At 48.0% G+C, this 21,936-nt stretch overlaps 1 protein-coding gene across 1 annotated transcript in view; it reads right to left on the bottom strand.

Moving 5' to 3' along the window:
• GABBR2 (gamma-aminobutyric acid type B receptor subunit 2) overlaps positions 1-13,619 on the bottom strand; it is a 337,234-nt gene extending 323,615 nt beyond the window's left edge. Inside the window, exon 1 of the mRNA XM_088793317.1 lies at positions 12,980-13,619. Within this exon, the coding sequence (XP_088649443.1) occupies positions 12,980-13,300 (321 nt within the window). The 5' untranslated portion in view covers positions 13,301-13,619. The remainder of the gene's footprint in view (positions 1-12,979) is intronic.
• Between the last annotated feature and the right edge of the window lie 8,317 nt (positions 13,620-21,936).

Here is a 21,936-nt window from a genome sequence, read left to right as displayed (position 1 = left end):
TTCATGCCCTTTATCCAAGCAAGAATTGTTAGACTCTTAAACTCCAGCTCATAACTAATTTACTCTTACTTTGTACATGGTTCTAATAACATTGGTTATCGATCAAACATTATTAGACGTTTGGTTGGGGTCCAGACCAAATCTGATCAGGAGATGGTTACCTCCAGACTGAGCTTACCGGTTCCTGAGTTAGTCGGGACTATGGAAGGATAAAGAGCAGAAGCTTCCAGCCCAGGAGCAGAGAGCCTGGAATAAATCTTGCTGTTCAGGGAACCCCAGGGCCCGTCTTTATTCACTATACCCAGACCTGCTGCTGGATCTTCTGGCTCACCAGGCTGATGACTTGGCTTCATTCCCCCGATCGCTGCTAGGACCAGAGCCCAGTCCAGCCTCGGTTGGCGCTCATGTTCCCTGAACGTAGAAGTTGGGATGTCAGAACTTGATTCCTATGCCCACCAACTGTTGGCTAGAGTATTTTCCAATAAACCGATCTCCTAAAATCCTAATAGTTCTCAGATGCTGAAAAGTACTTCTTTCTTAGGTTTTGATGTGTCTTGGAAGATGCTGTGTGTGTTTGTCAGGGAAGAGGAGGCTGATACCAGCTTTGCACACAATCTTCTAATGGAACACCCAACAAGTACCCTTTACCCTTTCCACGCCACAACTACAGGGCCCCCAAAAGCACCCCACATGGCTTGGCATACAAAGCACTTCCTCAATTTGTTAAAACTACACCCATGAACACTCTTAGAACCGAAGAGCTTTTAGATCTATTTGTTTGTTCAATAAATATTTATTGAGCTCCTGCTCTGTGCCTGGCCCTGAGATAGTGCCTGGTGGCGGGGTGAGGGAGGGGGCACGAGGGAGCCAGACACACACGGTGCCTGCCCTTCTGGCGCTTCCAAGGGAGCAGAGATCCTCAATCTATGTTGCCGTCCACAGAGAGGAGCAAAGACTTCCCTGTGGTCTCAGCAACTAACCTAGCACCGGAACCCAGACCGCCGACCCCATTAGGGGCTCACACTGGCACACCTACTCGTTCCTAAGAAGGTACAGAGAGGAAGACGTCTTACCATCCTCACTGCATATTGTTACATAAAAAGAGAGAATAAGAATAAAATAAAGGAGCAGATGAATGCAGATGTTCCTTGGGCAAACTGTGCCATTTAATTTTCTAACCTTCCTAGAACCAAAATAAATAATCAGAAAAATGAGCAATAAAAAGTCACTTACATGTCATTCCCAAAGAGCATGGGGAATGACCAAGCAGGTGCCTCCATCAGGGGGATGCGTTCCCAGCATCCTCTGCTGTCCCCGCCCATGGCTGGGTCACACTATGTGTAATGGTTTCTGTCTTGGCCACCTGTTTAGACAGTGAGCCCCTCAAGGGTGAGGTCTCAGTCTTATCCATCTCTGTATATCCCAGGACCTAGAACAGGGCCTGGTAGAAAGTTCTCAATCAGAGCATGGAGCATTAAAGTGTTGAAGCAGAAACAGGTGGAGTCTGTGGCAGCCATCGAGGTGAGCCAGCCACTCAGGTCTCCTTGAAGAGAGAAGCCACAGGAGGAGTGCAGTCAGCTAACAGCCTTCGGCATAGCTTCAAGAGCCATTGCAGCATCAAATTAATCTAAGGACACAGTCTCCCCAAGCAGCCAACAACCAGTGACAAAAATAGGCAGGGATTCTAGAGTCTGGCTCTTTTGGGACAATATGGGAACCCTCTAATTGGGCAATCTTTGCTCTGGAGTACCCCATTGGGCTGGCCACAACTTTCTGAGAGCTGCGCCCTAATCTGAGACTCTTCCCAACTCTCTTTCTTTGCCCCTCTCCTTTCACAGGTATCAGAAACGCATCATGGTCTGAGGGTTTCCTTACCTCCTCTTTCATCTTTCACAGGGATTACCCTCAAGAGCTCTTGTGCTTATAAATCCATCTGGATATCTACTTCCTGAAAGACCCAGAATGACAAGTGCCCATGGCACACACATTCCTTTATATAGCCCAGTCTCTGAAGTTAGGTTGACCCATGACTATTTCTGGTCAACGGAAGAGAAGTAGAAATAATATGTATCACTTCCAAGTAAGGATGGTTAAAAATCCCGTGTGCCTTCCCCAAGGATTCCTCCATACCCCCATCTTCTTGAAGCCACAAGATCTGAAAGTCACAACACAAAAGCGTCCTGGCTCCCACTTGGAGAGCCACCCAGGAGGACCTCTGACATACACTGACTTACAATGAGCAATGTGTATATTTTAATGTGTTAAGCAACAGCGATTTTAGGATTTGTTGGTTAATAGGATAGCCTAGTCCACTCTGACTAACAAATGACATCTATCCTATACATGATTTATTTAGCATCTCTATTTGCACCGCTGTCTGATGCTGCCAGTTTGCTCATTTCTCTGCTGAGATCTCAGATCTCTGCGTGAAGAAGCTGATGTTACTCTGTGCCCACAGGAGGGTAAGCCAAACACATGCAAAAGACCCCTTTGAGATAAAGTTAGCAAGCTACAACTCTTAGCCCAATACCAACTCCTAAACAGGCTCCAGTATGTTAGTTCCACCTACCACCTCCACAGGCACCTGGCTAGGGCTGAGGAACTGGCCGGGGGCTGGCATGGCCAAGGGCACTGCCCTCATACTAGAGAAGCTCAGGGGTTGGTGCTGGTGGTAGCATGCAGAGGGCAGCTACAGCTTGGCAGTCAAGTTAATCCTGATATATGGGGTCACCTAAGTCCTGTGGTATTAGGGGTGGGGAGAGCGAAGACCTGGGGAAGTGATCCAGACTAACCATTCATTCTATGGGATGCTAATTCAGAAAGCAGATTCTAATGTATTCACTTATAGTTCGGTTCAGCAAACATTCACTGACTCCCACTGCATATAAGACACTGGAGAATCGAACTGGCCCTGCCCTCACGGAGCTACCGTCCAGAGGGGAAAAAGAGACGAATATGGTTTTGATAAACAGCACAGTGGAAGATGTATTGGGAGATATACATTAATAAAGATTGAATGCTCCCATGTTCTTTCTCCAACACACCTCTCAGCAACCAGTGTTGGAAAACAAGACTACAGATAGCCCTTCTTTACATTTACATCATGTTTTGAGGTTCTACATCCATTATATTTATTCCTTATTACAGCCTTGTGAGGTCAGCATAATTATCCCCATATGGTACAGGAATAACGACAATGGTGAAAAGATAGCAGTGAATATTTACCAAGCACTCTCAGTATACCGAGCATTGATTTGACTATTTATCTGGATGGTCTCATTTGTTCCCCCACTCACCCTATAAGGCAATTAGTACATGGATTAGGCCCATTTTATAGATGAAGAAACAGAGGCAAAGTGGCTTGCTCAAGGTCACCAAGAGGTGAGTGGTACCCAAGAGGGATACAGGGAGCTCATACAACAGGTGCTAGAAGCTATGAGAGCTGAAGGTTCTGGAGTGAGAATTGGCTATTCAGCCTCATCCCCACAGGGATACTCTCTCCTCGTTTCCCTATAGCACAACAGATTGTAGTGACTGTCTTGCATGCCAGATACCCCCCACCCCCATGGTTCCCTCTCTGTTGCCCTTCCTGCCCTGCCAGGTCTCAGTGCTGTCCATTCTCCTCCATATCCCCTCACTGGCTCTCCATCTCTGTTCAAGCCTCAGCATCTGTCCCTTCAACTCCTATAATAGCTTCCTGGCTTCTCAGTCTCCAGCCTCATCTGTCTACCACCCAGGCTCTATATTCCTATTAGCCCTGATCATGTCACATCCATGTTCAAAAACCTCCCACGGCTCATCACAGCTCCAGAATAAAATCCAACCTTCTTGACACAGAATTCGAGGCCTTCCACACGAAATATCAACTAGCAAGATTCTGCAAGATATCTCATGATGGTGCATCAGTGACACTATCTTTAAAGCAAAAGGCAGAAACTAAATGTTTTGTGACCATTGTTATTATTTAAGTTATCATTGTTTTGTACTTAACTAACTACATTTTTCTATTATCTCATTATCAAGGTATTTTCAAACATTTTTCTTGGAACCAACTTTACAGGAAGTTCTCTAGGACCTAATATACTTTATAATCTTTGACTATAAATGACTAACACATTTTCTTAAACTTTAACTATAAGCTACGTGACAACTAAAGCAATGGAAACATTTAGTTAAAACCTATGCCTATATCTCTAGACTGTATGATCTAATTCCTAAACATGTTACTGTTAACTGTCAGTTTCAACTCCATGAAAGGCCGGTGAATGTCCCAGGCCCATCAGTGTCATGTGATTGGTTCTGGGATGGGCATATGACTAAGAGCTAAGCTTGGGATCTTTGCTGAAACTGTTGGGAGAGGAACACTCTTTTTACTGGAATTTCTAAACTGAGAACGTGTAAACTTGCAGCTGCTAGGGGCCATCTGAGCCACCACATGGGGACAGCCTGCCCGAGAATGAGGCAAACACAGAGGAAATCAGAGTTACAAGACAGAGGGGGAGAGAGAGATTTTTGAAGATATCATTTGAGTCCCTGGGTTCAGCCGTGCCTGAACACAACCCACTCCAGCATTTTCAATCAAATGAACCAGTTAAAATTGAGTTTCTGTCACTTGCAACAAGTGTCTTAAACAATATACCTACAAAGCACCAGGTACCATGATGGGCAGTGGGTTATAGGATGTGAGCCTGATCCTAAAAGAAGTCAGTTTTTGTCTTTTTATTTTTAAGAACAGATATATTGAGCTATAATTCACATACCATAACATTCAGTCTTTTAAAGTGTACGATTCTATGGTTTTTAGTACAATCACAGAATTGCGCAACCATCACCACAATCACTTTTTATCTTGTATTGAAAATGACATATATGAAGATGGTGGGATAGATAAACACTGTGCCTGTGTCCTTCCATGAACAGATTAAAATTATAACTAAATTATACAACAATCAACCTAGAGAACCTTCTGAAGTCTGACTGAACATAAGTTTTACAACTAAGCATATAAAGAAGCCATCTTGAGACTGGTAGGAGAGGTGGAAACATGAAATAGGCTGGCCCCAAACCTCCCTGTGGCAGTTGAGAACCAGGAGAGATATCTCAGCCACAGAGGTTCCCCCCAGAAGAGAGTGAGACCCCAGCCCCACACTGGCCTCTCCTGCCCAGAGTACTGTTGCTGGGAAGAGGAGTCCCCATAACATCTGGCTGTGAAAACCTAGGGATTCCGATGGTTCGGGTGAGATGGAAGGCTGCGGGAAACCCAGGCGTCCTCTTAAACAGCCCATGCACAGAGTCTCTCATTCACAGTCACTCACCTTGGGCTCCAGCGGAGGGACAGTAACTGGGGAGGGTGTCAGAGGCATACTGGGGGCAGACTGAGGTGCGTGGCTTCAGAACAAGAGCTGGACGACAGTCATCACTTTCCCTGTGTGGGGTCTTTCTCCTGTGCTGCCGACAGGCAGGCACCATCTTTCCTATGTTGAGCCCTCCCCACACAAGCCAAATTTAAATCCGATTGGCCTGGTGAGCTCTGCTGCTCTGCCCTGCTGACTCAGCTGTGACCCGTCCCACTCAACTCACACACTGCTGGAGGCACTTTCTCTAAAAGCAGCCAGCCCCTCCTGCATTGAACTCTTTCTTGGAAAACTATCAGAGTCCTTGGGCCCCAGGCAGGCAGCAGCTGGCCTTGGTATGCTCTGAGACTTTTACTGAATAGCTTCAGGCTCAGCACTGGCACCAAAAACCACAGTCTACATTAACCTGGTAACCGCAACTCTTCCCATTCTAGTGACTCCCTGAGACCCTGCCTCACCCAATTCATGTGCCACATGAGGCTTTATCAGGGGCTGAACCTTAAGGAAGCCAGCAGGAGGCAGCAGGCCTCAGATGTCCTGGCTTTTTGTGGAGCTACCCCAGGCCCAGTACTGGTGGCAGCCATCCTCAGTTCATAGCATGGCCTCTCCCATGCACCTCCAGGGTTAGCACAGGCAGTGAACAACAACGGATTGCTTATAGCTCCCACCAGGTAGTCCCCAGCTGGTCACAGGTACTGGGGCTGCACTGCAGCCCCTCACAAGAGGCCCCAGGAACAACATACTTGGAGGCTGGCTTCACACCACAGCAGAACACCATCCAATTGGCCCCATAAGTGGCACATACAAAGGGCAGTCTCAACAGGCACCAGAGCCCACTGGGGCAAATCCCACTCAGTGGGGTAAGCCCACTGCACAGCAGCCTGTAATCTGTGGATGTGGCCAAACCCCATAGCCAATCAGCCTGAGAGTCAATCCCACCCACTTACAGACCAATAGCAATCAAGGCTCAACTATAACAGGAGGGCACACATAACCGACACAAGGGACACTCCTGGAACACCTGGATCAGGTGACTATGGAGACTATCTAGGCCCCATAGGGCACTTACTACATAAGGCCACATTGCCAAGACTGGGAGACATAGCAGATCTATCTAATACATAGAAACAAACAGAGAGGCAGACAAAATGAGGAAACAAAGAAATACATTCCAAATGAAAGAACAGGGGAAAACTCCAGAAACAGAACTAAACAAAACGGAGGCAAGCAACCTACCAGATACAGAATTCAAAATAATGGTTATAAGAATGCTTAAGGAACTTAGTGAAAACTTCAACAAGGAGATAGCAAGCATGAAAAAGGACACAGAAACCATAAAAAAGAAACAGTCAGAAGTGAAGACTACAAGAACTGAAATAAAGAATGCACTAGAAGGAATCACCAGCGGACTAGATGAAGCAGAGGATAAAATCAGCGATTTGGAAGACAAGGTTGTAGAAAACACCCAATGAGAACAGCAAAAAAGAAAAAAAGAATTTTAAAAAATGAGGATAGTTTAATTAGAGCCCTCTGGGACAACATCAAGCATAACAACATTTGCATCATAGGGGTACCAGAAGGAGAAGAGAGAAAGCAAGGGATTGAGAACCCATTTGAAGAAATAATGACTGAAAACTTTCCTAACCTGGTGAAGGAAATAAATATACAAACTCAGGAAGTGCAGAGAGTCCTAAACAAGATGAACCCAATAGGCCCACACCTAGACACATTATAATTAGAATGGCAAAAGTTAAAGACAAAGAGAGAATCCTAAAAGCAGTAAGAGAAAAGCAATTAGTAACTTACTAAGAAGCTCCCATAAGATTGTCAGCTTATTTCTCAACAGAAACTTTGCAGGCCAGAAGGGATTGGTACAAAATATTCAACATGAAGAGCAAGGATCTACAACCAAGATTACCCAGCAAAGCCATCGTTTAGAATTGAAAAACAGAGGAAGAGCTTTCCAGACAAGAAAAAGCTAAAGGAGTTCATCACCACCAAATGAGTATTACAAGGAATGTTAGAGGGACTTTTTTAAAATGGGGGGGGGGGGGGAGGGGATCAAAATTATGAATAATAAAATGGCAATAGCTACATATATATCAATTACCTTCAAAGTAAATGGATTAAATGTTCCACTCAGAAGACATAGGAGGGCTGAATGAATAAAAAAACAAAACCTTTACACATGCTGCCTACAGGAGAATCACTTCAGATTGAAAGGCACAGAGATGGAAAGTAAAGGGATGGAAAAAGACATTTCATGAAAATGGATATTTAAAAAAAAAAAAGCTGGGGTAGCAATACGTATACCAGACAAAATAGACTTTAAAACAAAGGCTATAACAAGAGGCAAAGAAGGACCCAGTGATCCCACTTTAGGGTATTTATCCGAAGAAACTCAAATGCTACTTCGAGGGGACATGTGCATCCATATGTTCATTGCAGCATTGTTTAGAATGGCCAAGATGTGGAGGCAGCCTGGGTGGCTGTCGATGGAAGAATGGATAAAGAGGAAGTGCTACATAAATACAATGCAATATTGCTCAGTCATGGAAGGGAATTGGTTCTTGTCAAATGCAACAGCATAGATGGACCTGGAGGGTACTGAGTGGAGTGCCAGACAGAGAAAGACAGATGCAATGTGATTGCACTTATATGTGGAATCTAAAGAACAAAACAAATAAAAAAACAAACTCATAGATACAGAGAACATATTGGTGATTGCCAAATGAGAGAAGGGTTGAGGGTGAGTGAAAAAGAAGAAGGGATTAAGAAGTACAAATTGGTTGTTACACAGTAGTCATGGGGATGTAAAGTACAGCATAAGGAATATAGTCAATAATATTGTAATAACTATGTATGGTGTCAGATGGGGACTAGATTTGTTGGGGTGATCAATGGGAGGAGGTTGGGGGATAAGGTAAAAAAGGTGAAGGGATCAAGAAGTACAAACTGGTAGTTTTAAACAAAACAGTCATGGGAATGTAAAGTAAAGCGCAGGGAATAGAGTCAATAATATGGTAATAACTATGTATACTGCCAGGTGAGTATTAGACTAGTCAGGGGGATCACTTCTTAAATTATATAAATGTCTAACCACTATGCTGTACACCTGAAATTAATATAAAATAATACTGAATGTCAACTGTAATTGAAAATTTTTTAAAAGGGGGAAAGGTGAATAAGAGGTCCAAATTTCCAGGTATAAAACAAATAAAGTCATGGGGATGTAATGGACAGCATGGGGAATATAGTCAATAATATTGTGATAGGATGGTATAGTGTCGGATGGTTGCTGGGCTTATCATGGTGATCATTTCTTTGGGTACATAATGTTGAATAACTATGATGTACACCTAAAACGAATATAATATTGTATGTTAGCTACATTTAAAAAAATAAAATAAATTGAAAAAATGACAAATAAGTGCTTGCTCTGTTCTCCTGTATGCACCAACTCCTCCCTTGAGCCCAGGGCTGGGTTTTACTCCTTTCTGAAGCACCAACAACTGCAGTAGATACTCAATTAATGCCTGCTGAGCTGTACTCAGACCTCCTTGAAAAGCTTGTCCTCCATCCAACGTTGTTTGCGTCCTTTTATAGCACAGAGAACAGATATTTGGCAAAGCTGTTCAAGAGAAGGACGTGCCCACCAATCACTAGGTTTTCTAAGCTGGATCCGTGCATCAGTGTAGACTTCCTGAGAGGTACACACCTGGCCTGTGCTCCTTTGGTTCCTGAACTTTTCCTAAATTTATTACAGAATAACTTAAAATAGTAACAAGTGGGAAAATATAAATCCAACAAGAGGGGAATGATTGAACACTTATGGTGCACCCATAGGACAGAATAATATACAACCACTAAAAATCATCTCTGCACAGAGGATTTGAGGACATGGGGCAATACCCATGATATAATGTTAACTGAATGAAACAAAATTTAAAAGGGCACATAGAGTAGGATCTCAAGTACATAAAATAGTGAACACTGGCAACTGGAAGGGAATAATGTTAATTATTAGATGTAATTATCTTTGTGTAGGAATTACGGGAAATTAGTATTTTTGTTCATGCTTCTCTAATTTTCATTTTTCTAAAATGAAGAATCTCATCAGAAAAGCCAACATTTTTAAAAACTCATTTCTTGATTATTATTTATTGTATTAATGTGGCTACCAAAGAATGAGAAACAACCACATGAAGAACATTTCTGAAGCTCCTGCAAAACTTGCTCTTTTTTTAAACAACATATTGTCCCTCCGAGTCTTTTAAGAAAATAGGTAAGAAATGTAAGCCACCATGTTTACCTTTTTACCGTGACTGGCAGGAAGCTCAGAGTGAAAATTTAATACTCAAAAATGCAATAAACATCTTAGCCCAGGTTCTTGGTACAGTGATTTTCATGCTTCTACGTATATGGTTTCCGAGGCTTCTTTTTGCCTGTATTTTCAGTTGTTTTGCTTGTTTTTATATACTCAAATCTTACTTAGAAAACAAAGTATTTGCTAAAGTGATTTGAGGCACACCAGAGAAAAGAGGTCCTGACTAGCAGATACTCTGCTGAGATGTTTCATTATTACAAACACATGGCATTGAGTGGGGCTTTGAATGTTCAGTAACTATTCTAATTACAGTAGAGGGTCAACCTGGATAAATGCACACAGGAGCCTCCTTGATAGAGACAAGCCCGTCCCAATGATCAGATTAACCCATTCCTTGCTAAACCTCCATCTCTTTGAAGACTGCGTGGAAAAAGGTCCATCCTAGCTGCCCACAGTCTCTGGCCATTGACTGACAGATAATGTCAGCAAAGCCAGCCAAAATCCGTTCTCCACATCCATCTTGTGTTCAAGTCTATAGAGAACAAGTGACATGGCCAGCAAGTGATTAGGGAGTACACACAATCTGCAAAGACAGCCTATCTGAATAAAACAGGCCCTAGACACTAACACAGGCCCCAGACACCCTTTAGATAACTGGAGCTTTTGCTGCAATTACGCAGACTGATCCTTCCTTTACTTTGGCTCTGAGAGAAAGGACCTCTGTTCTAAAGATGGGCCACTTGAAAAACTTAGGTATTCTATCACCTGGGCGTTCTCCCAAATGTGACACCTCATGGCAGGAGATAACATAATGATTTGATTGTAAGCCAGAATTCTTTTTTTCTCATGATAACTTTACTCACTCTTCATGAGATTTCACAAGCAAGGAAAACAAATAATCTCTTAATGATGACCGTTTTATCACACCTAACATCTCAACGTCTTACTTGTGAATGCACACCAGAAGAAAGTGAAGCAAAGGAGGCAGGAAACATTTACGTAGAGCTTACAGCACGCCAGGGAGAGCATTGGCCACTGAGCTTGCCAGCTCAAGGCATTTTCCACTCTGGCCTGTTATTTCCCTTAAGCGTCACATCACCACCCTGCAGAGTATATATAATAGTCCCACTTTTTCAGATGTGGAAATCTAGGCTTAGAGAGATTAAATACCTCGCTCAAGGTCACCCAGGGGGAAGATAACCTGTTTCTGACTAGACCCAGGTCCAACCCACCCCAAAGCCCAGGCTCTGTGCCCCTTCGCACAGCTACAGATGCATCCCTATTTGCATGAGGCTGATAGTAACCTTCTGCCTTCCTTTCCAATGCTTCCTACATATTCCCAGGAACTGAAGAGGCTTCTGATTGCCTCATCCTCTTGATTCTGGGCCCTCTCACTCAAAAAGTCATCAAGACACACTTGAAAAATAAAATGTAAAAGCTTCAACCCACACCCTGAAAACCATCCCTTTGCATCTACAAACAAGCTATAATACTATGAAACCTCTTTCAGGAAGCTTTCTGAAGGGATAAATTGATGATGAAAACATTATGCAGCTGACATTATTGGGTGATGATGCAAGCAGGGCTGCCCTGTCTACAAATGTTTTTTTTCTCCAAAGAACCGGCTCTCCTGTGTCCCTTCCAAAAGAATATATGTATGGAAGCAATAAACAGTGCCGAGAAGATATGCCTCGGTATAATTTCATGGCTCTCTCATTTACGTGTGTGGGGCAAGGAACCCAAAGAACGCGAAATGTTCGGGCAAAGACGAGGGCGATGGGGATGTCATTCAAAAATGATTCCACAGCCAGGTTAGCTCTAACAGACCCCAGCTTGAGTCCTCCCGGGGCAGAGGAAGCTTCTCCGCTTGCAGCAGGCTGCGCGCACCGCCACCAACTGTCACCCGTTCCTTCACCTTTTATTTACAGCGCAGAGCAGGCTGGTTCATCCGTGAAGGGGGGGGGGGGACACGGAGAGGGGGATAAAACGTAATCCAGATTTCTGCTCTTTTTTTCTGGGACAAAAAAAGGGGCCAGATAGAGAAGGATGCAGAGCCCAGGCTACACCATCAGGGCCGCAGCGCGACCCTCCTCTCCAACCGAGTCTGCACCTGGGCTCTAGCAGAAGCGCCGGTAGAGCCCCGGGAAGCCGGGGTCAAGCCCAAGATTCGGCCCGGCTTGGCGCGGTGGAAGAAGCGCCAACCGAGTGTACTGCACAGGAAATCACTGCCCCCTTCAGGCCGCGTCTCAGATTCTGCGGCCGGAGCGTAGGGGTTTCCTTAGTCCGGAAAAACTCGCAAATCCGACCTCGCGCGGCCGGCGATCGCTCCTCCAAGCGCCCTCTGCGCATCTCAGCCTCCGGGGCTGCAGTAAAGGTCCGCGCTGGGGCTTCAGTCGGAACCCAAGCCGAAGGCGTGGGGAGAGGACTTAGGATAGGAGGCTCTCGGCTCTTCGGCTCCCCTCAGAGAAGGATGCCGGGAGGGCAAGCCGGCTGCTGCGCTCCAAGTCCGTACTTCAAGTCTGCGCCAGAAGAAACTGCGCCTGTAGCCGCCAGGCCAACAGCATCAGGGCGGCTGGACAGCCCCGCAAGTCCGGGGCGAGACCTGCTCAGGGCACTCTCTGAGCAACTAGCTCGAGAAGGGTCTCCTCAAAAAACCGCTCCAGCCACAGGCAGCGCCCGCCACATCTAGGTAGCAGCGCTGCAGAGCTGGAGACCCGACACCTGCCCGCGCGGTGCGGTCTACGAGCTGCTGGCGCGCACCACGCGCCCAGCCCAGCTGCACGCGCTCGCCCCTTAGGTCCCGGAGCCATCCGGACCTCAGGGCGCCGCTCGGCGCTCCTGGGGGACTGCGAGCAGGCCCGTGGCCTCTCCAGCCCCAAGTGGCCCCGTTTACAGTCAAATGCCTGTTCCTCCCACCCAGCACTCCACAGCCCCACAAGCGGGACCTGGGCAGGGGCAACCACTGCAGGCCTTTTGGGGGGTCCAGTTCCCACCTTCTCCATTCCTTTTTCTCTAAAGGAGACCCTAGCCTTCTATCCTACACCTCACACACATACATACACACATACAATCCCAGAGGACGGAGGTGCTCAACAAATATTGGTAGCAGCTGGGCCAGCCAAGCCCGGAGGGACCCCGGGCGTGAGCACTGAGTCCGAGCCCGCGATTCTCCAGGCAGGCACGGGCAGGTCAATCGGGGCTCTGCCCAAGGACCGAAGCTCACCTCTGTCCAACACCCCCCGCCCGCGCAGCCAGTTGCCCCCAATAGCCCCGACGGCGCGGGCGGCCGGACACTCACCTCTGTGTCGTAGAGCCTTAGGTCGAGGAAGTAGGGGCGCAGGAGCGACTCGTTGCGGATCTGCTCGATGGCCAGTTCCACCGCGGGAAGCACGCCGCGCCCGATGCTGCCCTTGGCCACCTCCTTGGTGAGCGGCATGAGGCCCATGATGGAGAGCGGCGGGCTGCTGGGCGGCGGCCGGGGGGCGCCCCGCGCCCAGCCCCAGGCCCCGGGCGCCAACGGCAGCAGGAGCGGCAGCAGCAGGAGCAGCAGCAGGCGCGCGGGCGGCGGTGGCGGCGGCGGCGGCGGCCCGGGCTGCCCGGAGCTCCGCGGGGAAGCCATGCCGCGCCGCGGGCTGCGGGCGCCGGCTCACTCGGCCCGCATGGCCTGGCCCGGCCCGCCGCCCCGCGCCAAGCTCTCCCCGCGGCGCCCGCGCAATGGCGCCGGCCCGGCCCCGGCTCCGGCTCGGGCTCCGGCTCGGGCTCCGGCTCGGCTTAGAACGGCCGCGGCGGCGGCGGCAGCGGCGGCGCCCGTGACGGATCAATCACGCCGAGAAGGGGTGGGAGCGAGCGGAGTGCGGGAGGCGGGGAGCGAGCGAGCAAATCCTGAGAGGGGGGCCCGCGTCTCCGCGCGCGCCTCTCTCCCGCACAGCCGCGCAGAACCGGGCCGCCTCCGCCCGCCCCCGTTCGCGCTCTGAGCCGCTCTCCCGCCGGGAGCCGCTCGGCTGCAGCCCCTGGAGCCCGGCCGGGGGAGGGAGGGCGGCAGGAAACGCAACGCGGGAGGCGAAGGCGAGGCTGCTCAGCGGCGGCTCGGGCCGCCTCCGGGGACGGGGACGGGCCGTGCGCGCCGGGGGAGGGGGAGGCGCTGCGGCGGCAGCGGGGAGGGCCGCCTTCCCAGCACACGCACACACGCGCCCCTGGCCCTCCGCGGCCCCGGCTGCCGCTGCCGGCGAACCGCCGGGAACCTGAGCGCTTACGGACAGCGTTCGGGAAACGAGGAGTGGCAGCCGCCGCTTCGCCGAGCGCATCTGGCAGCACCTGCACTGTGATTTGGGACTGCTTCTCCGAGGTCTAGCTGGGAAGGTCTGGGCAGCGAGCGCGCCACGGAGGCGTCCTAGAGGCACCTGCAGCCTACACTCTACAGCTCTGCGAGGGTGCCCAGGAGTCCCTGACCCAGCCCGAAGGGGCGGCCGAAGACTCCGTAGGCGCCTGAACACCCTCTTGGTGCGCGGGTGTCCCACTGGCCCTTAGGGCTTTGGATGAGGGCCCCCCTCTTCCCCACCAGACTGAGCAGCCGCTTTGCCAAACCCAGGCAAGACTGGAGTCCTCACCTTGCGAGTGCTACCGCCCCCTCCAGGCATTTGACCTCTCCGTGTACCCACTGCTGAAGGGCTCCGCCCTAAAATTCTCCCCGGGTGGGAGCACATCCTCAGGCAAGAGCGCGTTCGTGGGCCGCGCTTCGCGCTCCAAACGACTTAGCCCTCTCTGCCAGGTCGCACTGGCCACACTGGCTAACCTTAAGCAAAGCAGTCCTGTGATCTGACCTAGGGCCTTGGTCCCCCTGTGTCTCTCCATGATGGAAGAATAGAATAGGAATCGTGGTCATTAAAACAAAAAAATCCAACGGGATGATTCATGAGGGGGACACAATAGGACATCATATCAAAAGACATTCTTGACCTTGAACCAACGTGATGTTGACGACCTTGTAACAAGGTTGGGAGTTTACCCTTCACAAAACACTCCATGTCTTATAATGAATGAACGTAATTCTCACAACAGGGCTCTAAATTGAATACTATGTTTACCATACACACTTTTACAGGCACTGAGGCTCAGACAGGTTCTACAGCTTTTGGAAGTCCACAGAGCTACCCAGGGTGGGCCGGAACTCTGCCGCAGCAGAAGCTCTCTACAAAGTGCCGTGAGAACAAAGATGGGAAACAGCTTCTCCAACAGTCAAGAGGGGCACTGCCCTAACTCTGGATTGTTCTGAACCTCGGTTCCCTAAGGCATATGCTGAAGGAGTTAGATCAGACTATGTCCACAAACTTTCTCTTCAGGAGTGAGTCAGGGACAGCCCTGAAGCATCGGCTAGGTTCTCGGGAAGCACGAGGGAGAAGAGAGGCTGGGCCCAACTCCTGGAGAGGACCTTGGACAGCTCTGGGGAAATCAGGCCAAATTCTCCCTGCCCCAATTCCTCTTTCTAGGCTTCTGCAGACACCTCGTCGCTGGCTCCACTTAGGGTTTTCTCTGCCCCAAGTTGGAGGGTTTGCCTGGACAGAGCTCACCTGAACGTCTCCACCAATATATATATATATATATATATATATATATATATATATATATATATATATATATATATATATATATATCTCCAGAGGACAATGTAATCCCCAGATGCTCGATCAGCTGTTGTCGCACTTGACATCACAGACATCCTCTAGGCATAGGCTTCTGGCATCTGCCATTCCTCAGCCTCTCAGCTCAGGTTTCTGAATGAGCATTTCCACTTTTTTTTCTTTTTTTTCCCTTAGTCATTTGTGTTTTCCTTGTAAGCTGTGCCAATATGGAGTATCCGCTGACACCTACATCTGGGAATAGTTGAAAGCTGGGATAACTTTGCTTGACATTTACTAAGTGATTGAGGCCCTGCCTGGCAACCTGCCTTTCAGGCCCTCTGTCTCCACTTATGGGGTGACCTGGCCCCAAGACATGTGGCCTGGGACCAGCCACAGAGCAGCAGACTCACTCTCCATCAGCCTGGCTTCGGGCCAAGCTCCGATCTCATGCCCCACTTCTGATGTCTGGGCCTCCCTCTGGTTCCCAGATCCTACCCTGGCCTGTGTTCCAGTTTGAGCAACTGGGTCCCTGGCGTGCTTCCTGGTTCTGAATTCCTGCCCTTGGTCACCAGCCTTGAGTCCGTGTTCCTCTAGAGCTGAATTCTAGCCTTCTACTTTATAATAATCATTCATTCCTTCAAACAATGTTTCGCAGTGTCTGGGCAGTGTTCTAGGAACTGAGGATAGAGGCGTAAACAAGCCAAACTGAAATCCTGATTTCATAAAATTGACATTCTAGTGGAGAAAGAGACAGTAAATAGAAATAAGGAGTGGATGTTTTAGTATGTCAGCTTATGAAAAGTGCTATGAACAATAAAGCAGGAAAGAGGTTTGAGACTAACAGGGTGGGGCTTCAATTTGAAATGGGGGGGGTCACAGAAGGACACACGGAGGTGACTTTTCACCAAAGGCCTAAAGGAGGTAGGTAAGTAAACAAGGCATGCAAATGACGTTCCAGGTAGAGGAACAGCAAGGGCAGAGGCTCTGACAGGAATGTGCCCGGCATGTCCAAGGAATGGTCAGGGAGCCTGTGTGGCTGGAGTGCAGTGAGCAAGGAGAAAGGCAGTAGCACCCAAGGTCAAAGGCAGGCAGGATCAGGTGGGACCGAGGCAGTGTGACAAACTGGGAACCACTGGAAAGTACTGAATGGAGCAGTGACATGATCTAATATATTTTAACAGGATCACTCTGGCTGCCAAGTGAAGAATCATTGGCACATGGGGAGGGTGGAAGCAGGGAAACCAATTAGGACGTCATTACGATAAGCTAGGTGTGGTGAAGAGAGCCAGGTGCAGGCAGAGGAGGTGGTGAGAAATGGCTTGGTTAATGACTGTTCTTCTTCTTAATAAAATGCGTTGGCACATGCCAAGTCCCAGGGCTATGGGTAAACCCTGATCCTTACGAGTTCATCTACCTTACAAGAGAAATAGTAGGGACTTTACAAAGCAACATGGTCACACTCCTAGAAAGTGATGAATGTCAGCCCAGGTCTGCATGACTTAAATTCTCTTCTTCTTCCAAAACCCTGCCTCCTTAGCGATCCTTTTTCCCATGTCCTCTCCCTACACACAAGAACCAAAAGCCAGTTTCCAAACTGCAGGTCAGAGGTTGGGGCTGTGTTGAGAGATGATACCTTTTCCCTTTCTGGAGATTTTGGGGCTTCATGATCCACTAGCTGCCTCCCAGAAGGATATCCCATCCCTCTGAGCAGGCTCCTGACACTGGGAGGTTAACCAGGCCTCCTCCTGGTGTCTGTCCCCCTTCTACATTGGGCTGGGCACCCTTTGCCAGCCTGGTACCAGCTGCTCAGATCTGCCCTCCTGAAGCTGCCTCCTCCCAGGACTGGGTCCAGTTTCCAACACCCTGTCTCCAGTCTGACCTGTTACCCAGGACTGTCTCTTCTCAAACTCCCATTAAAAAAAATCCAAAAAAAAAAATCACAAGGTATCTTTGCAAACATCACCTGTGTATTTCTTGTTTGTGTTTACATTGAAATGTTTCTGTCAACCAAGTAACTCAGTTGGGGTTTTTCAAAAGCACATTGCTTGTTTTCGTTTCTTTTTTTAATGGGTAAGTTATGAATGATGGCTCAAAACAGTATTAGTTGAATGAATCTAAGTTGCTTTTCCCTTTTCACAAGGCATGCTTTTTAAACCACAAAATTGGGTATCAGGCATGAAATGTGATCTGGTGACACAGTTTGAGTAATAATAATAGCTACCATTTATTAAACACCTACCTACTCTGTGCCAGACACCTTGGTATGCATCACCTTCATCTTCATGACTGCCTGAAAAATAGACGCTAGGATCCCAGTTTTGCAAATTACAAGACTGAGGTCCAGATGGATGAAATGATGTGTCTAATGACACTCGGCAGCGGCAGTGACAGGGCTCTAACCGTCTGTCTGACCTCAATCCTGCACAGGTCTCTACTCCACAGGCCTCTCCTTGAAGATGCCCTTATGTAACTGAGGAGGAAACAGCCTTAAAGAAGTAAAGAATGCTGCTGAAGGTCAACAGCAGAAAGAGGTCAAACAATTTTGCCAGGGCTCCCCACTGAGTCAGAGATGGTGCTGGCTCTCCTTCTAGGTTATCAGGGGAGGGCATCTGGCTTGGAGAGAGTCTGTGACTAAACCCTTCAGGAGTCCATGCCAAGCCAGGCTGGACCAGTAGAGCCTGGAGCCACCTCTTCCACCCATGCTCCTCGTGTGGTTTGGGAACAGTGGCAGGGTGGCTCCATATCGGCTGGACAGGTCCTAAATACACGAGGACAAGGGCCGGAAATTTGGCTCATAACTGAGTGGTCACCAGAAGGACACAGACTGGCAACGCAGCAAAAAGCCCCTCTCATTTAGAGGTTTCAAAAACAGATCTTTTACAAAGAGGATCACATACAGGCAAGAGGCACAGTTTAGGAACATAGCCTTAGACCGGGAAGCATCCTGTAAAATCTGGTTCAACAACTCACCATTGCCTTCGGAGTCAGGTAGTCCTGGGTTCAAATATTGGCTTGCCAATTATTAGTGCTGCAATTTTGGGTAAGTCACTTACCCTCCTGAGGTTCAGTTTCCACATCTGTGAAATGGAAATAAATGACCTCACAAGGTTATTGTGAGGGTGAAATAACCACAACAACAGCTAACATGTATCGAAGCCCTCACATGTGCCAGGCACTGGTCCAAGCACTTTACATACAATTAACTCCCTTAGTTTTCAGGCCCTTATTCAACATGCAACTCATGATAATACCACCAGAGATGGACAGCTCTGTGCCTCCTGAGGCTCCCACTCCATTATTTGATTGCTGGGGTTTTTTCTACATTATTTCTTAGGCTCCAGCAAAATCAGCCTTCCCACAGCATTCATTCTGGACCCTAATCGGCTCCTGGAGTCCACAGTGTTTCCCATCACCCATGGCGGCCCCTCACCAGACCGCTCCCGAGCACTTCCTCACTCCCACCCACAACCAAGCCTTCTCTTCCTCAGGAGCAGTGGCCCCAGACTCTTCAACCTTCCCTGGCCACCAATCTTGAAATTGCCCATGGCTGTCTTCAAAGGTGGTACCCAGAACTGACCACAAAATCCTCCCCATGGGCCGAGAAGCGCGTAGAATAGCAGAGCCAGCCCTCTGTGCTCGGGCCTCTGGACAGCTGTCCCTGCTGCCCTTGTAGTCCAGAGTTTACCTGCATCTTGCTAACAGCCACACCACACCTAGGGGTCATAGGAAGCTGTGGTTCTCTGAGACCCCCAGGTGTGTTTTCTGTGGGGGTGTTGTGCTGTTTCAAATGAACAGCAAGCCAGATCTCTCTCATCCTATTCATCGGTGGTTTCATTTGGGGGCCTAGGGACAGGATTGAAGCATTCCACTTGTGATTATGTCCCGGTCTTCCAGTCTGTTGAGGGCATCTTCTAGCTAGGATCTGTTTTCTCTCATATTCGCCATCTCTCTCTGTCACTGCCATGCTTACTGGACAATCTGATTTTCTTTCTTAATCTGAAGCATTGGTCAAAATGTTAAACAGGAGAAGACAGAGCTTGGTGACTGCCCATCCTGGGGGCCATCTGCCCGTGCTCATCCTATGATTAAACCTGCTGAAAATTCCCCCAACGTCTGCTTTCTGCAGCCCAAGTTTCCCCATCCTGCAGCCCAATACCGTGGGAGCCCTTACTGATACCCTGATGCATCCTTTCTCCTTCATTTCTCTGACATGTAGACCAGTTACTCCACAAATACAGGTGACTGTGGCTGGGCTGGTTCTTGGTGAGCCCACAGCCACTCCTAGGGACCACCCCTCTCTTCTCTGTTATCACACGTCATTTGTATAATGTTATTCCCAAATATTGCTGAGGATCAACACCCAAATCCTTTATTGCTGAAGTCACCCTTTTAGCCTCTTGGAATTGCAAAACTCTGCTGCATCCGCCACCCCAGGCCTTCCTTTCACTCATTTCCCAAAGGTCCTTAGATGCTCTCCCTGAATCATCCAGTTTCCTGCCTGCCTTGCCCTCACAGGTACTTCATGGACCGAGACAGGGGCTCACTGAAAGAATCTGGGCTCCCTCTGACATTCTCACCTGTGTCTCCCCCTTAATTATGCTCACTCCACTAAAATGTCTACTGTGTCTCCATCACAGGCCTGCAGGTGAGAAAGCTCGACGTTCTCTTCATCATCCATCCATGCTTGCTCCAAGAGCCCCTTGGTTGGTCCATGATATTCTCCCAAAGCCTCAGCTCATTCTGGGATTGAGGGTCTGCATGTTCCAGCAGATTCCTCCATGCTGGATTCCTACTTCCCGTTTCTCTCCATGGCCCTAATTGTTTGGGGCAGAGGGGGCTGATTGCACTGAACTATATAACACATATACAGAAAACTGCACAAGTCTTAAGAGCACAGCTCAGTGAATTTTCGTAAAGAGAAGACACCCATGTACACAGCATCAAGATCCAGAACATTACCCAAAAGCCCCCATTGGATCCCCTGCCAGTCACCATCATCTCTCAGGGGAATCACCATCCTGACTACTAACACCATAGACTGGCTTTTGCCTTTTCTTGGTTTTAATATCAATGGAATCACCGACAGTCCTCTTTTGTGTCTGGCTTCTTTCATTCAACATTACGTTTGCGAGATTCATCCATATTGTGGTATGTGGTTGTAGATATTTTATTCTCAGTGCAGTATGGTTGCCTTAGCCTTTTACAGTCTGACTTCATTACATGCATCCCCTTGGATTTCTCTCCCCGCACCCCCACCCTGGCTGGTTGCAACAGTCTAACTTATATCCCTGCCTCAAGTCTTACTCTTGTCCAACTTATGCTTCATCTTCCCTGCCAGACTAACCTTTCCATAGTTTAATTCTAATCGAATCTCTCCACAGCTCAAAAGATCCCATGGCTCGCTGTTATCTATGGGGCACAAACTCCCAAGACTGGATTATAGGCTATTTACAATCTGACTTCAATGTTTCCAGCATCAGCAACCAGCTCTCCTTCCCCACACCTTCTATATTCTAACTACCTAGAAGATATTCACTGACCCATAAAAATGTCTGCCCTTTTCTGCCTCCATATCTTTGCTCATGCTATTCCTTCAACCTGGAATGTTCTTCCCACTTTTTCTCTCACTGGCAAAATCCTTCAGGACCCAAATCAAATGTCACCTCCTGTGATACCTCCTCTAGCCACTCCAGAAAAAAAAACAATTGCTGCTTTTCCTCAGCTCCCATAGTAAGGCTTGGCTCATGCTGAGAGATATCACTTATCACTTCTTTAAAAGTTAATTACCACATTTCATCCATTCTAAGGCACACATTTTTATTCATCTCTGGAATCCGGGTGCACCTTGCCAGTGATAGCATCTTATAATTGACAGTATTTTTTTTTTTCTTTCTTGGTGATACACAAAATAATGGTGTCTTAGATTTGATGAAATACACTAGTTCATTTTTTATCTCAGCGCCTTCTAGAATGACTCTCAGGCACCACACTACACTGTATAGTTCATTTACATTTCTGCGTCTCTTTCCATGTGTGAGACCATAAGCACACCCAAAGCGCTCAATATGTTTGTTGAATAAATAGGTATGCATTATTCATTATTACCTGGACACCTGCACGTGTTTCTACTGTGGGGAGAGAAGGTGGCCAGGGGCTGTCGTCTCAGTGTGGCTCTTCATGAGGTTCCTCACAAGGGGAAGAGGATTACTGTTTGGGGGGGGGGGTACTGAGGGCCAGGTGACTGTGGGGGAGGGCTAGAATCAGCCACAGAGGTCTCTATTCCCTGTGGCTGGTATAGCTTGCCGGGGGAGAGGGGCAGGGGGAAGGAGGTGTTATATAGGAATAATTTAATGCTGAATCCTTGATCAGCAAAGCAAGTTTCAATGATAACATCCCTCCTAGCGGGTAAATAGGATTTGCTTTTCAAGGATCTGATTTATGGCCTGGTGTTCAGGAGCACACTGGGCTAGGAAGCAGTACATCTTATCCCGCCAATCTTGTTCCAAGCCTCCCTCTTTGAATGACAACAGTGTCTTTTCATTTGTTTTTTCCTAATGAAATCAGTTATTCCCTCTGCTCCCCACCCCAACCAAGTTGTATATTATATTAAATAACAAAGGACACACACAGACTGGCA

The sequence above is a fragment of the Rhinolophus sinicus genome, chromosome 16, assembly GCF_057876585.1.
Source record: "Rhinolophus sinicus isolate RSI-liver-muscle chromosome 16, RSI-T2T, whole genome shotgun sequence".
Taxonomy (NCBI): Eukaryota; Metazoa; Chordata; class Mammalia; order Chiroptera; family Rhinolophidae; genus Rhinolophus; species Rhinolophus sinicus.
The sequence above is the reverse complement of the archived record's forward strand: the minus strand, read 5'-3'. Positions and strand labels throughout refer to the sequence as shown.